At 44.2% G+C, this 16,342-nt stretch overlaps 1 protein-coding gene across 2 annotated transcripts in view; it reads left to right on the forward strand.

Moving 5' to 3' along the window:
- Positions 1-16,342, forward strand: part of fat4 (FAT atypical cadherin 4) — a 101,063-nt gene that overhangs the window by 62,578 nt on the left and 22,143 nt on the right. For both annotated transcript variants that reach the window (XM_023959527.2, XM_023959528.2), the window contains exons 4-7: positions 38-388; positions 1,231-2,153; positions 2,795-2,969; positions 12,940-13,120. In XM_023959527.2, the coding sequence (XP_023815295.1) occupies positions 38-388; positions 1,231-2,153; positions 2,795-2,969; positions 12,940-13,120 (1,630 nt within the window). The remainder of the gene's footprint in view (positions 1-37; positions 389-1,230; positions 2,154-2,794; positions 2,970-12,939; positions 13,121-16,342) is intronic.

Genomic DNA, 16,342 nt, shown 5'->3' on the forward strand with positions numbered 1-16,342 from the left:
GTAAAACTTTGGATCACATGTCTGTCACACCCTACAGGCTCCATTGTGGAGGTGATCCTGGCCAGCGACTCTGACTCAGAGCTTAATGGAGAAGTCAACTACTCACTGGAGGAAGACGATGAAGATGGGACTTTCCTCTTGAACCCTGTTACTGGAGTCTTCAACGTGACACGGGCCCTGGACTATGAGACTCAGCGATACTACATCTTAACAGCAAAGGCTCATGATGGCGGCGGCTTGGCCAGCACAGTGCGAGTTTACTTCAATGTGCTGGATATTAATGACAACCCTCCCGTCTTCAGCAGCAGTGCGTACAGCACCTCTGTGTCTGAGAGTCTTCCTCCTGGTTCCAGTATTGTCACTGTTGAGGCCAGCGATGGAGATGATGGTAGGTGACTGAGGAACCTGTCTAACCCCAAAAAGTTCACTTGACAGTGTTATTCAGCTTTGTGGCTCATACATACTGGAGGTTTCTGGATTTGAACGAGGAAAAACTGGTTAGACCGCTGCTCCCCCATAAGCCCAGCTCTGCAGGTCAAACAACTCAGCCTTTACTGAGATTAGACGCAGCGTGTTAATGTTCTGGTCTGAAGTCTTTATTCTTGTTTTATTTTTAACCTTTCATCTCAGGGTCCCAACGCTCTGGTCACGTACACCATCATCAGCATACCAGCTGATTCCAACAAGACAGAACGAATATTTGATGTTTCAGTCAATCTGCTGGAAAAGTATGAGTCAACCTAAACTTAGCTCTCCTTCCTTATTAAAAAAATATCATTATTCACCAGTCAAAAAACATTTGAGACCCCCGTATGTTTTTATGAAGTGAACCTTGGAAAGACGTTTTGAGCAGAATTCAACATCTGCTCTTAGAATGAGATGTTATCTTATTTTAGATTATTGTTTTAAAGATTTTTAGTGTTTCAGACCTTGAACACAGACTTTCTTTGTTCCTTTTACTTGGACACATTCACATTTACTTAGTGTTCTGATTCCTAGAGTTTTTTTTGTGATGATTTTCATTTTTGAGAGATGGAAGGAGGGGGGTGTCCACTGCTGCTGCTCACTAAATGAGGAAATCGATTTTAGAAATAACCGATGTTGATTATTATTATTGTTATAATTATGATTTTCCTTTTCCTGGTTCAAGGTCACTTTCAATGAAACTTCTGCTGATGTTTCTGTAATCAGAAGACTTAGCGTGTCCCTTTTTGCTGCTGTTTCTCTCAGGTGCCAATGCCCAGCTGTTGTACAAAATCGCCTCTGGGGATCCCCAAGGCCACTTTGTTATCACCAAGGAGGGGGTCCTCCAAACTCAGAAGGCGTTGGATCGGGAAAGCCAGTCCTTCTATAACCTTGTCATCACTGTCAATGATCTGGCCCCGCCTCCTGCAGCCCGCTTCACCAGCACAGCCCAGGTGTCAATCATTCTGCTGGATGTCAATGACTGCCCCCCCATCTTCACCTCTCAAAAGACCACTTACATCCAGGAGAACACGCCGGTGGACACGGTGGTGTTCACTGCCCAAGCCACAGATGCTGACAGCGGGCCCAACAGCTATGTGGAGTACTCCCTCAGAGGGCAGCACCAGAACAAGTTCATCATTGGTACAGTTGATGGAGATGTCAGGTTGATTGGGGAACTTGACAGAGAGGAACTTTCCAACTACACAGTTACAGTTGTGGCTACAGACAAAGGGGTCCCACCTCTGTCTTCCTCCATGGATGTGACCATGATAGTTCTGGATGTCAACGACAACACGCCAAGCTTCTCACAGAACATCTATGACATTGAAGTTGAGGAGAACATCCTGACTGGTACTGATGTCATCCAGGTGTTTGCCAGCGATGCTGATGACGGAAGCAACGGGCAGATAAGGTTTTCCATCTCTAGCGGTAACACCAACTCTGATTTCCGGATAGATTCGGTCACAGGGGTGATCTCGGTGGCCAAGCGGCTCGACCGTGAGACTCGATCAGCTTATTCGCTGGTGGTCCAAGCCGCAGACCGCGGCAGCAGCCCCAGAGTAGACCATGCAACTGTCAACATTGTCTTGCTGGACGTTAATGACTGTTCCCCTTTATTTGAGCTCTCTCCGTACACCATCAATGTTCAGGAAAACCTTGAGAACCTTCCCAAAGACATTCTCCAGGTCAGTACTGGGGTTTTGTTCTTCTTACACTCCTTGAAACATTGTACTTCGTGAACTGTAGTGATACTCATTCAATAGACTGAGACTTGACTGTAGTCTAAGTGTCTCTTTGATGTTCTCTCAAACTTGTCAAATACTTTACTAAAATGGAAAAGAAAACATCTAGGATGAGACGTTTCTGAGGATTCCAGCAGAGAAGTCCACAAGTCATGAATGTCAGCAGCTAGCTGAATATATTTTATGTAGATTTCCTAGAAAAGTCTGATTAAAAAAGACAGACACATCCTTCTTCTCTTCATAAGTTTGTGATGCAGCTGCAAACCCACAAGTCATTTACTGGTCAGTGTAACATCTTCTCACACTCAGCTCACTGCCGTGTCACAGTAGATGAATGGGGTGATGTAAACTAAGACGCAGAGACACTTGACTGAGTCGTAAATTCATAAAAATCTACATAAAAGGTCAGCAAGAATGGAAAACTTTACGAAAATCTGATATTACAACACAAAAGAAAAGAGCAGAAAGAAAGGAAAAGGTGTAGTCCAGTTCAGGTTTTAAAATGTGGCATTGAAAGATTCTTCTGACCTTCCCTTCTTCTCTGAAATCAAGAGCTCTTCATTTCAATCTCCTCTGTTTTTCAGGTTGTTGCGAGAGATGACGACCAAGGAGCCAACAGTCAGCTGAGCTACATGCTGAGTGGGGGGGATGAAGAGGGGGCTTTCACGCTGTCGTCTGCTGGTCAGCTAAGCGTGACGAAGACTCTGGACCGGGAGTTTGGAGCGGAATACACTCTGCTGATCACGGCCACAGACTCAGGTATGAGTGGTGAAAGTGAGTTGTCCACAAACGAAAGACAAGAAGAGAAAAACTTCCTAACAACACAAACGAAAGCTGTTTGTAGCGTTTGTGCACTTCTGTCACTGTGGTACATAGTCTTCAGTGTGCTGCAGAAACGCAGGCAGTGTGGCTTTTTTCTCCTCGGTGGGTTTTGTCCTGCAGCATCTTGTGTTTATTTGGATTTGGTGGTAGAGCTGGTTATAGCAGATAAAAGGTTAACTTGTTATTGCGTGGAGGCCAGTTAATGTGCAGTTGAAGGAGCGTGCTGCATCCAAATCACATGTTTCACGGTTAAGTATATGTTTGTCTGAGGCTGCTTCTGTTTCACTGCTGGACTGAGTATGTGAGCGTGCTCAACCCTGTGTATTTTTGACTGAGTGCAGCGCTCTGTGAGAACCGGCGACTGCATGCAGAAGTGTTGAGGAAGACTCTAGTGATGAAGCTGTTCCAAGTCTGTGACCATCACTCAGCTTCTGGAAGTCTCCAATAATCAGAGAGCAAACTTTCCCAAAGATTAAAAATGAACTCATCCGGCCACAAACGTTCACATGCATTTTTCGGCTCTGTTCCTCGTGCACGCTCCCACATGAGCTGAAGCTTTCTGACAAACGAACGTACCAATTAGGGTTCGATCCCTTTTATGCACTCCTCAAGAAATCTGCTTTTAGAGTCCCGACAGGACTTCCAAAACAGTTCGACGGGGTATTTTAGTGTTGGGGCATTCGCAGGGTTTCAGTCTCCAATATCAAAATATCAAAAAAACAAACAAAATCACAGAACCGGCCAAGTCACCCAGTAGCATTTTTCTGACATTTTTGTGGCCTCGGCGGTGAAAAGGAAATGCGAGTTTCAGGCAGGAAACGTTGAAGTTGGACAGAGGTGCATGTGACCTGATCTGAACCGCAGACATTCATCTTCTCGTGTTCTTCCAGTAATACTTGATCTGCTCTTTCTGAACCACCGTGCTGGATAGAGCAGAGGCCATCATCCACAAAGACCAGGTCCTCAGTCCGAGGGTTGCAGTGGGCTGCGTTCTGCCTCTGCAGCCACAAAAAAGAAAAGGAAAAGACTCAGACTGAAGCCTTTCTGACCAAGAATCATGCAGTGATTTATGAGCACGCTCTGAATCTTAGCAGCAAAAACTGTCATGAGTTTGTAATTTCAGCCCCCCCAGAGTGGCATCTGCACAGCAGTGAAGGTTTACAGCACATCTGGATGAGAAGAACTCTGACAGACTTCAGCCAACATCTGGAATCAGCTGCAGAAAACAGCTTTGAGTCACTGCTGAGTAATGTGCCGCTCCGGTCTGCTGGAATGTAAAAGCGTTGGATCTCCAGCAGAGTCATGAAATGTTTTCATCAGTTTGGCTTCAAGCAGCTGAAGGAAACATGTTTTCATTCAGCCCTGAAGAAGGCCTCACCATCAACAGACACCAGCCTTTGTCTCGTGAGGTTTAGGAAGATGCCGGATCTACTTTCATGTCTTCTGCAGTTTTATTCAGGAGGATTGACATGTTTTACTTATGAAAGAAGCTTGAATGAAGACCCAGAAAACCTTCTACTCATTTTTTACCAGCAGGAATCTGTAAACATCTGAGCCAAAGTCTGCATGAAGACATGAAGCTACAAGGTTTGCCACAGAGAGCTTTACGGAAGGATTCAGACAAGTGTCAACTGATGACACATCTGTGATTTTTGTGAGGGGGGGTCATGCTGTCCCACTCTTACAGATGCGTTTTTGTGCGCGCTCATGAGTGTGCTTGTGAGAGAAACAGTAAATCTGCTCCATGCCTTTTATGGTTGATTTGCTTGCATAGAAATCCGTGTCTTTCACTTCTTTCCAGCACGCCCCCCCCCCTCCTCACAGTATATGGCTCTTTGGGTGGTGGGGGAGGGTGGGAGGTGGGGAGGCTAGATAAAGAAGTTTAATGACCGTCCGGTTTTCAAAGCGGGATCTTTTCTTTTCCTCGCTGGCTCCCATGATCCTGCCGTGGAAAGCTTTAGTTTGTCCCGGTGACTTGATGAGCGGATTAACAATCTCTCCGTCTCCTAGCTGTCCCTCAACACCCCCCACGCCCACCCCCCACCTCGCCATTAGCAGGGCGCCTGCTATACGTTGTACTCTGAAGCCGGCATACACCAACCAAAAGCATTCCTGAAAAGGATGTCTTCAAATTTGGAGACAGCGATTGACAGTTCAACAGATGCAAACCTGATCAGACTTTAGGTTGAGCTTTCAGAGCGAGTAGGATCCAGATCTGCTCCTGAAACCTGCATGTGTCCTCCTTCAGCAGCTCCAGCGTCTGCGCTAACTGCAAATATAGGCTTCATGACATTTTTCCTCCCTAGTCATCGATAAAGACCTCCCTCCATCAATGAAGACCTCCCCCCCCTTAACAAGGCCTCTTTCCATTGATAGAGGCCTCCAGTTCTCTCATTAAGAACTCTGTCTTCTCGTAAAGACTTCCCTCCATTGCCAAAGCCCTTTAGATCTTCCTTTGATGGATTAATAAAAAAAAATAGACAGAAATAATAGAGGAAAAACGATGAAGCAGTATGGACTCCTCACCTGTCACGCTGCTTTTGCTGTCCTCCTAAAGCTGCTGTGAATTTCCAAAGATTCATATTTGAGAAATTCCTGTGAGGCAGAGCTTGGTCTTTCTGCCGCACACACAGAAGAAACAGTGCGTAAACATCCAGAAATGTCTCCAATGTCACTGTGGATTGATAGATTTGCACATCTTTATATTTATGTTGCCCCCTCCCCCCTGTTTGCTCTCCATGTTTGGCAGGCTGCAGTGGGACGGTCACTGAACCTGGCTGCACTCGGCCGGACGGGACGCATTAAAAGCAGCTTTGTTGCAGAGCAACAGGTTCTCAGAGGCAGAAAATGTCAATTCTGCCTGTTGGCACTCAAGCCCCCCCCCCGTGATGCTGTGTTTTATTTTCTCCGTTCTCTTGGAGCTGCAGTCCATAAAGAGTAATTAAGCTGGGCTGTCTCTAACGTGCACGTCTGTCGTGCACGGCTGCACTTAATGAAGCAGCAAACCTGGAAGTGTTGAAGCTTATCTGCAGACACTCAAACATGCTTCTTAGCACAGACTCACAGCTTTTCCCAGCAGGTGGGGGCTGTGCTGTTTGCTGTGGATCAACCCCCTGTGGGTGCTCACAGCGACGTGCACGCCCGCTGTCAGGACACACACACTCGTGCACCCCCTGCGGCTCAGAGAGCATGGCTTCATCACCTTAGGAGAGGTTAATGTGATTGAGGGATGGTAACGGACACTCATAAGGTGCTCAGACTCAGCCATATGTCTGTGCTGGGGACTGCCTCCTGATTGGCCTACAGAGAAGAAGATGAGGCAGCAGATGGTCGGCCTTCATCTCAGGTCAGAGGTTTCTTGGTTCTTCTTCTAACATTTAAAGTGGATCTGGTCCCAAACAAAGACCTCACAGATTAACTGCTGGATTATATCTGGCTCCTCCCAAAAAGAAAAACAGGAAGCAAATTCATTAAAGGTCCAGAACTTTTCTGAGGCTCTGTGGATTCTGCTGTGACCTCATCAGACAGTATGAGCACTGAGGCTCATTCACGTGAGCAGCATTAGCGTCTCATTGAGGCTGCAGCTCCAACTGTGACCTCATTCAGGATGAGACGGGTGAAAATAATAGATGGATCCAAATTATTTCTGGAAAGAAATCCTCCAGGATGATCAGGACAGCAGGGTCTGCTGACCCCAGTGTGAACTCTGCTCAGATTATGGTGGCGCTCAGACTCCATGGTGGTCAGTAGGTCTAGTAAGTAATCTTGTCAGACTCTTCCGAGTCATTGTAGGCGTTAACATCTGTGATCAGGAATAACAGCTTCATAAACTTTTTATGTGGTCCTTATAGTATTCTATTACTGTGCTTCCTTGTTTGTCACTTTTCATTTTCTTTGAAAAAAGGAAAAGAAATCTTGCTTTATTAACTAACATTTACTTTTGTCTGATTTTCTAGCTGGTCTGTCACAATAAGCCACATGACCAGCGACCAAACCAAGCACATTATTTCACAGCAACTGGGGGGGGGGGGGGGGGGGCTGGAGGGGTCATTCTGTTGGGATTAGGGAAAAAGCTTTTTTTTTTTACATCAGAATCCGAGTCTGCAGTGCAAAGGACACGCGGTAAGTCATCTCATGTACCGCAGCGTGGACAAATGGCGTATTTCCCTGAGACAGCCATCCCTCATCCTCAAGCCTCTCTCCGAAGAACTCTGAGTCACCCCTAACATAAAAAAAACAGTGGGGGGTATATTTAGGCGTGTGACGCTATCATAAAACCCCAGCGTGGTTTTCATAAATTTACATTCTTGCACATAGAAACGGTAACAGATCCATCTGAAGTGTTTCAGCTCTGCAGCTGCTGCCGATACGTGATCCCAGCCGTGCAGGAGGCATGGGGGGGGGGGCACGTCCTGTGGCTGCGCAGGGCGGGGGTGTATCTGCTCTGTTTCAGCAGCAGGCAGGCATCTTCAGGGCCCTGGGGGGGCCGTGCTGTGGCCCTGATGTGTTCAGCGGCAGTGGTGGAAACCAATTGTTCCGAATTCAGTGTGTGAGGAGGTGGGGGCAAACTCTCATGGTCGTAAACAGGTTCTGATGTCACATCCTGTACAGCAGTAAAATGCCTGAAAGTGGCGTCAAACATAGAGCGGAGGGGGGGGGGGTCTGCTTTGAGTGTGCAAACAATAGGAGGGCAGCCACAGCGCCCCTTCTCTGACCAAATGCTTCCCTGCAAATAATAACCCCCCCCCCCCCCCCCCCCCCCCCGACACACAGCGTAGTGTGCTGAGTTCTGTGTGTGCCTACATGTGGGGGGGTCCCCTTCATCTGCTCATCCTCACAGTATTACATTCATAAAGGTGTTCTTCTTAATGAAAGTCTGCTGATGTCTGTCTGTGAGTTGGATTCATTTTTCTTCCGGTTCACCCCCCCCCCCCACACACACACAGACACACATACACACACCTCCTGTTCTGAAGAGTTTCTGCAGAAGTCTCTGTGGTTTCAGGACAGACTGTTTATGAGCAGGATCTTCTGAATCACAAATATTTTTAAAAATGGAACTACATAATCGTCTCAGTTTCAACACTGACTGCACGAGCTTATAAACACAGGAGCCTCCGGACTAAAATTGGTCAGAGTCACCGGCAGATCGTAGTTTGTGTTTGTGCGCTTCGATGAAGCCTCTCGTTTGTTCATTTGTCCTGCTTCTGAACGTCAGCCGTGTTTACACCGAGCGTGCACATCAGACACTTCTGCTCTGACCAGAAACGCGGCGTGCGATTCAACCTTCAAGTCAAATTTCTGTTTGTTTTCTCTGAGCGCAGCTGTGATGTTCCTGTAAACTGTGGCCCCCACAGAAGCTGCTGCCTGCAGCCCCTGAGAGCTCCCAGCAGCAGGTCAGCGACAGCAGCCTGACAGTTGCAGGAGTTTGGGGTTTTGTTTGAGCTCTGAAGCCTTCACCCCTTTTAATAGGAAGGAGTGCTGACTTATTTGAACCATGTCGTTCTAAGGAATGGATTTTTCCCCTGTGTAGTTTCTGGTGTGTTTTTGCCCCCTCCAGAAGTGAGCATTTGAAAGATGTAACCTTTTCACTCATTTTAATGTTTTTATCTTTCAATTTCAGTTGAGTTCATTCATAAAAGAATTGTTATTTAATACAAAAATCAATACATAATTTTGTGTCCAATCTTTAATCTTCCCACAGTCTAAGAACATGTTTTGTAAGGAAACACATCTGAATTGCCCTTCAGTGTGGCTGTTGGTGCATTTATGAGCCAGAGACTGGCAGCCTGTTCCAAGTTTCTGTTTACGGGGACTGGGATTGGCTCGGGATCTATTCAATATGTACTTCATCTATTATGAAAGCAGTGGTGTTTTTTAGGCCACGGACCTCCTTAATGTCAGACAATATTTCCACGGACCAGTCTGAACAGGGCTGAAGATTACGTTCAATATTTTTGAGGTCCTGAAAAGAACATTTTTACATTAAAATTCTACTACAAGAAATTTTGTTTAAAAAAAATCTGAAAACATTTGTTGATTTTTTTTTCAGATAACGAAGATTGAATAAAACAAAGTTGTTGATTTTTAGAAGTTGTTTCTTATTAAAAAAAAAATCAACATTACAGTTTCTTGTCATCGTCTCAGATCATCTTTCAGGGCAAAAATACATTTATTTTTTAATGCAGAGGAACATTTTGTGTGCTGTATTTCTTAACAGATGCCGGCCTAATTCACTGTTGCTGTTGGAAGATTCTTAAATGTCCTTTTTACTAGTTTACACCAATCAGCAACAACTTTATTTGATTGAGTCTTTATTCTGTGTAAAATGTTTGCAGCTGGTTTAAACTTGAACTTTGTGATGAAGATTTTCCCTTTGGATGATAAAAACCAGATGCTAACGTTAGCCGTGTCCAAGTTTTAATGATGGATAAATAAAGCAAAATAAAATGACAAAACCGCTGTTAAACTGGTATTTTTTAAATATAATCATAAAAATGAATCCACGGTGTCTGTAACCTTATTATCTTTGTGTGCGAAACTTTTAAAAGTCAGTCGCCACATATTAGGAAAGCTGGTACAACTGTCTCGATAAATCTCCTGGTTTTGTCTGCAAATAGCAGCTTTTATTTTTCTTTGAAGTTGAAGGCTGTTCTTTGGTTTCCTCCCTGGCTCTTTTCTCCACAAAAACTTTCCAAGTCATTTCTTTTTTTTTTTTTTTAGTTTTTAAGCAAGTGACGTGTCAAAACAGACAGATCTGGTGAACAGAATCTGGTAGTTTTCCAAAGTAAAACGTCCTTCAGTATCAGAAAAAAACAAACAAAATGGAAGTAATCTAAGATAGCGTATGCAATTGGATGGATGGATGGATGATGGATGATGGATGGATGGATGGATGGATGGATGGATGGATGGATGGATGGATGGATGGATGGATTTATGGATGGATGGATGGATGGATTTATGGATGGATGGATGGATGGATGGATGGATGGATGGATGGATGGATGATGGATGGATTTATGGATGGATGGATGGATGGATGGATGGATTGATGGATGGATGGATGGATGGATGGATGGATGGATGGATGGATGGATGGATGGATGATGGATGGATTTATGGATGGATGGATGGATGGATGGATGGATGGATGGATTGATGGATGGATGGATGGATGGATGATGGATGGATGGATGGATGGATGATGGATGGATGGATGGATGGATGGATGATGGATGGATGGATGATGGATGGATGGATGGATGGATGGATGGATGGATGATGGATGGATGGATGGATGATGGATGGATGGATGGATTTATGGATGGATGGATGGATGGATGGATGATGGATGGATGGATGGATGATGGATGGATGGATGGATGGATGGATGGATGGATGGATGGATGATGGATTGATGGATGGATGGATGGATGGATGATGGATGGATGGATGGATGGATGATGGATGGATGGATGGATGGATGGATGATGGATGGATGGATGATGGATGGATGGATGGATGGATGATGGATGGATGGATGGATGGATGGATGATGGATGGATGGATGATGGATGGATGGATGATGGATGGATGGATGGATGATGGATGGATGGATGGATGGATGGATGGATGGATGGATGATGGATGGATGGATGATGGATGGATTTATGGATGGATGGATGGATGGATGGATGGATGATGGATGGATGGATGGATGGATGGATGGATGATGGATGGATGGATGGATGGATTTATGGATGGATGGATGGATGGATGGATGATGGATGGATGGATGGATGGATGGATGATGGATGGATGGATGATGGATGGATGGATGGATTTATGGATGGATGGATGGATGGATGGATGGATGGATGGATGATGGATGGATGGATGGATGGATGGATGGATGGATGGATGGATGATGGATGGATGGATGGATGGATGATGGATGGATGGATGGATGGATTTATGGATGGATGGATGGATTTATGGATGGATGGATGGATGGATGGATGGATGGATGGATGATGGATGGATGGATGGATGGATGGATGGATGGATGATGGATGGATGGATGGATGGATGATGGATGGATGGATGGATGGATTTATGGATGGATGGATGGATGGATGGATGGATGGATGGATGGATGGATGGATGGATGGAAGGACAAACAGACAGATGAAACAGCCAGTGGATGGATGAGTTTAAAAGTCACCAAAACAAACTCTGAGACAAAAATCAATAACCCAAACAGATGGAGGATGTGAAACGCTAAAGAGAAACTCAAACCAGACGAATGTTCCATGATGCATTTCATCAAATGACCACTGCAGGTTTTTTTTCCAGAGAGCAGTTGCCTTAGACTTATGTTTTACACCAAAAAAAAGAATTATTTAAGGAGTCAGTTGTTTAAAGTTATTAAGCTCAACGTTTTTCATTTTTAGGAGCACCTTTTTTGATTGGCAGGTGGGTGGACTTTCACTTTACCTTGTCCTGACCATTTAGCCCATTTTATCCACGTTGGTGGGTCTTAAGGATTGGGGTCTTGTCCTGTTACACTGTCTTTTTAGCTGTAGCTAAGATGGGGAAGTGAGTGAGCTGTGGTCATGAACGTCCCATTCCTAACATTACATTGGACATTCCAATGAATCTGGAGTTGGCATTTCACTTCACTGTCCACCAAACACAGGATCTGCATTGTGCTTGTGTACTTCCAGGTTACAAAGAGTTTGGTAAATCTTCCTTTTCATACCCTACAGGGTCCAGCAGGAATCATTGCATCAACATATGAGGATGATTCATTATCCAACTCCAAAATGAGAAGAATTAGTGTGCAGCATAATAAGACTATTGACAGAGTTTCTCATATTTATGAGGTAATCCATGCTGGCTGAGTAATAACAACACAGAGCTTTCTCTCTGACCCTATTGCCCCCCGCACTATTTTTTCTTACATTCGTTTTGCAGGACTCCCCGTCATCTTAGTGCCCACCATCCAAATGATTTTTATCATCACTTTTTAATCCGAAGCCCCTAGTGGTTTCAAGGGTCTGTCGTTTTCAGCAGCTGTGTCCACACTGGCTAGGGACACACGTTCAGGGCTGTTTTTATGAGGGTATGATAATTGATATACTAACACAGATTCCTGAGGAGAGCTGCAGGATTATGGGAGGTGGAGTGGCCTCATACGGACTGGTCTCTCTTCAGCTGCTCTGCATAGATGTGGTACTTTCTGTGTGAAACATACCAGCATCATGAAGTACTCTAAATACCTGGAAGCCTTCAAAGGTGCCGTCGAAGCCCAGAGTGGCTTTTAGCAACCAAGCTAAATGTGCTTATGTTTGAAATGTGGGTAAGGCCGCTAACCATTTAAGGAAGGATTACAAAGGGCAGCCCGATCACGTGTGACGTCCCTTTTTTCCCCTCTGGTTTTTCTGCATTGCAGCTCACGTTCATCTGCTATTGATTAAAACCCAACCCCAGCAGGCCCCACCAGGCCTGTTTCGTCAGCCGGAGAAAAAAACGGTCAGATTTTTGCTGAAAATAGCACTTCTCCTCACTCAGGTTCCACAGACCAGCCGGCTCAGTAGAGTATACCTTAAAATAGATATTTCATTGTGGAGGTTAAACCCAGGAAGTACGTCTAAGAGATTTGGTTTCATAGAAATTGAGTCCATCAGTGCTGACGTGTGCAGTAAAAACCCCAGTGCTGGCTGCAGTCAGTGAGTTTATGCTCAACACATCAACACTAATGCAAAGATGTGTTTGATGGTCTTCATATTTATTCCCATAACCAGGATCATACGGTTAAATGCTGGCATTCGTGGGAAGAACTGCTTCTGTCTTTGGGATTGACATAACCTAACTTCTCCTCCTGTTTTTGTTGCCCCCACAGGCTCCCCGGCTCTGAGTGGAACAGGGACGGTCACAGTTCTTGTGGACGACGTCAACGATAACGTCCCGGTTTTCAGCTCCTCCACCTTTCACACCACCATCGCAGAGGACGCTCCAACTGGCACAGATGTGCTGCTGGTCAACAGCTCAGATGCAGACGTGGGCATCAACGGCGCTGTCAGGTACATTCCTGTCACCTTTCTGATTAACTGTTCAAGGAGTCATTTAAACGTTAGTTCTACTGAACTCTACTTTGCTTTGTGGATGTCTGCTGACAAAAACAAGCGTTTAGAGTTGGAGTCCACGAACAGCAAATTTCTGTCACTCCCTCTTCTGGATGGTTTCTCTCTGGTAGATGGTTACCCCAAGTAAAGCCCCCCTTTTCTTAGTGACCCCGCTGATTGTAAACGCAGTGTGCTCCAGTTTCCCAAAACACAATAATGAAGATGTTAATTGTCCATGACAACATGTGCCCACCAGGGGTTTCGGGCTCTTCGTGGAACCAGAACTGCTGGTCCTCAGTTTTTGTTTTTAGTCTCACATCCCATCAGCTGCATGTCTACTCGTATCTGGACTCTGTTCTGAGTGCAGCCATCTGTGTATCCGCCAAACCAGTCGAAGTGTTTTCAGCGTTCTGTGGTTTGTCTTCCCATTTCTTGAATGGCATTCAGGAATCCTGAAAAATCTACACAAAGCCTTGTGGATGTATGAGCTACATCACATTCATGTCTTATCCTGCTGAAGACTCAAAGAAGAGGGTTCTCCAGTTCTCTTTAACATTCACAAAGTGAAGCATAAATCATGTTTCAAAAATATGCCATTATTTTATCAGAAACAGCGTAAAACTTATTTTAATCCTCCAACTCCTGCAGTTGGCAGCCTCCAGTAAGTATGAGGCGTTTGATAAAACACAGAACTCACTGAATTAATGTTCCACCAGTAAAGCATTGTCAACATTATTTTCTCTTTTACACAGCTAAAACAGCGCCCCCTGCAGACAGTGACAGTCATTTACAAAAACTTTACACATGAAATCCTTGTGCAGTACACAATCTTTCATTCATTTAGAGCAGCATTTATTTTTGTGTGAATTTGTGTGAACTGACTTTTTTGAACGCTCCTCCTTTGAAGTTGTACTTGTGCCACTACAGGACACCAGGATTGGACTGGAAATTCAGTTTTCATTTTTATGTCATGTTTAGTCTGAATAAACAGTACAGTGATCCCTCGCTATAACGCGGTTTACTTTTCACGGTTTCGCTACTTCACGGATTTGCATCGTGCAATGTGTTTAGCATTCTGATTGGCTAAAAAGTCCCTCCGCTTCTTCTCTACCTGTGCGTCACTAACGTTGCAGTTTAAGGTGTACACGTACGTAAAACAGCTTTCCAAATTTACAACACGTACGTGCAAATTCTCTTGCAATTTCGAGTTTCTCTAAAACCCATAGAAAAAGAGCAACAACTGCCTATCACTATGTTCTTCTCCAGAACAAACACAGCTGCACCGCGGCTTCAAAAGAAGAAAACACTGCAGAGCGGAGTCAGGATGCAGCGGCTCAGTCTGAAAAGCAGTGAAATACACCTGACGCCCTATTTGTCCCACTGTACTTTGTATTTTTTTCATAATGAATTAAAATTTTCTCCCATTTAATCCAAATACTGGGGTCGTGGTGGGCGGGGCTAATCTCCGCAATTTGAAGACTTCTGTTCACATCGATGATTAAAATTATTATTTGACAATACAGAAGTTATTTGTTGAAAAAGACGTTTCTAAAGTACTTTTATTTGTGAAACAAATGCCTGAGCCTGTAAAATGGTTTGTTCTTTCTTTTCAATGTAAAATAGAGTTTTTGATTGTATAATAATTGTTAAAAAAAAAAGGTTTCTACTTCACAGATTTTTCCTATCACGGGTTCTTTTTGGAACGTAACCCCCACGAAAAACAAGGGTTTACTCTACACCACCTAGACTGGTGACCTATTCTGGGTGTATCCTGCCTTCGTCCTACCGTGTCTGGGTTGGCTCCTATGGAGTCCTATACTGTTCATAATTAAATAAATAAATATTTAATTCAATAAATAAATATGACGTCATGCAAATACACAATCAACCAATAAATCTCTCATAAATATATAAAAAGATCATGAAATTGTGAAAAACCAGCACACTGATTTTAAATTAGCCATTGTATTATTCAATATATTTCATTTTGCTTTAAAAACATGTTCATTATTTTAAAACAGCATTTTAAAAATATTCATTTTAATCATGTGGAATATATTATAATTTTACGTCTTTTTTCAGAACCTCGGATTTCAAAATCAATATTTTCCAAAGTAGCTTTGTTTTTATTTAATGTTGCTGTTTTTTGACAATGGCTGATTTATTTCATGAAGAGCTTTTTCAGGAGAATGGGTCTGTCTGTCAATCAAACTAGACAAGGCGGAGACACTTTTGTGATTGGCTATTCCTTTACCCAGACATGAGCAGCAGCACCCTGACTCCCCTGACTATATCGATCGAAGATGCTTCAGCAAACATGACGGCGCAATGCACACCCCTCAACACTAGGGGGAGTATGCACCTCAACACATCCACAGTGTTACAAGAAATTGGGCAGTTTTGGTTCTAAATTTGCAGATAAAAGTGGCTTTGGGCGAGTGTGCATAATTCAGGTGATTTTGTGGTCGGTTTGGCAATTTTCATTTTCTCATGAACGTATAGTAGTGGTCTAAGTTAGGCTGGGTGGTTGTTGGAGTTCCACTAAGCTTCTATGAACTGGAGTTTTCATGAACGCACCATGCCGCGTGTGGGAGGGGCAACAAGCTAATGTTTTTAGCCTTATAGCCACATGGAGCGGTTGCTTGTGCTTATCTCAGTAACAATGCATGGATGCACAATGTACATGGAGAGTGTTAAGATGTCAGAAACGTCATCGCAGGAAAGGTTCAACATTTTTCTTGAGAGGGAAAAATAAAACCAGAGGACCTGATTATAATCATTGTCTCATTGAAAATAGAAAAATATCATAAGGTTCAGGAGGCCCGAGCAGGCTTGTCCCGCTTTGCACAGCTGCCTGGTCTCACTCTGTCGATCCTCCTGCGAGCCGACATATGTCACGATGTGAGCTGTGAGTGAATGGCGTAAGAATGAGGAGTGTGAAAGATGTTGACGACCGGAGCTCCTTTGTGGTTTGGTCCACACAAACCCTCAAACTACAAAAACAGAGTTGTGGATGTTTGCATCTTCTGCAGCAGACAGATAGTTTGTCTCTATTTGATCTCTAATGTCAGCAAAGCCGCGCAGATATCGCTGAAACATGTAATCTCTCTGACTGGCACACCGCTGAACGGGTATCCAGGAATATGAGTCGATTTCCGTGGATCAGCCAATGAGCGTTTA

The sequence above is a fragment of the Oryzias latipes genome, chromosome 10 (genome assembly GCF_053564925.1).
Source record: "Oryzias latipes strain Hd-rR chromosome 10, Olatipes_Hd-rR_3.1".
In the NCBI taxonomy this organism is placed as follows: domain Eukaryota; kingdom Metazoa; phylum Chordata; class Actinopteri; order Beloniformes; family Adrianichthyidae; genus Oryzias; species Oryzias latipes.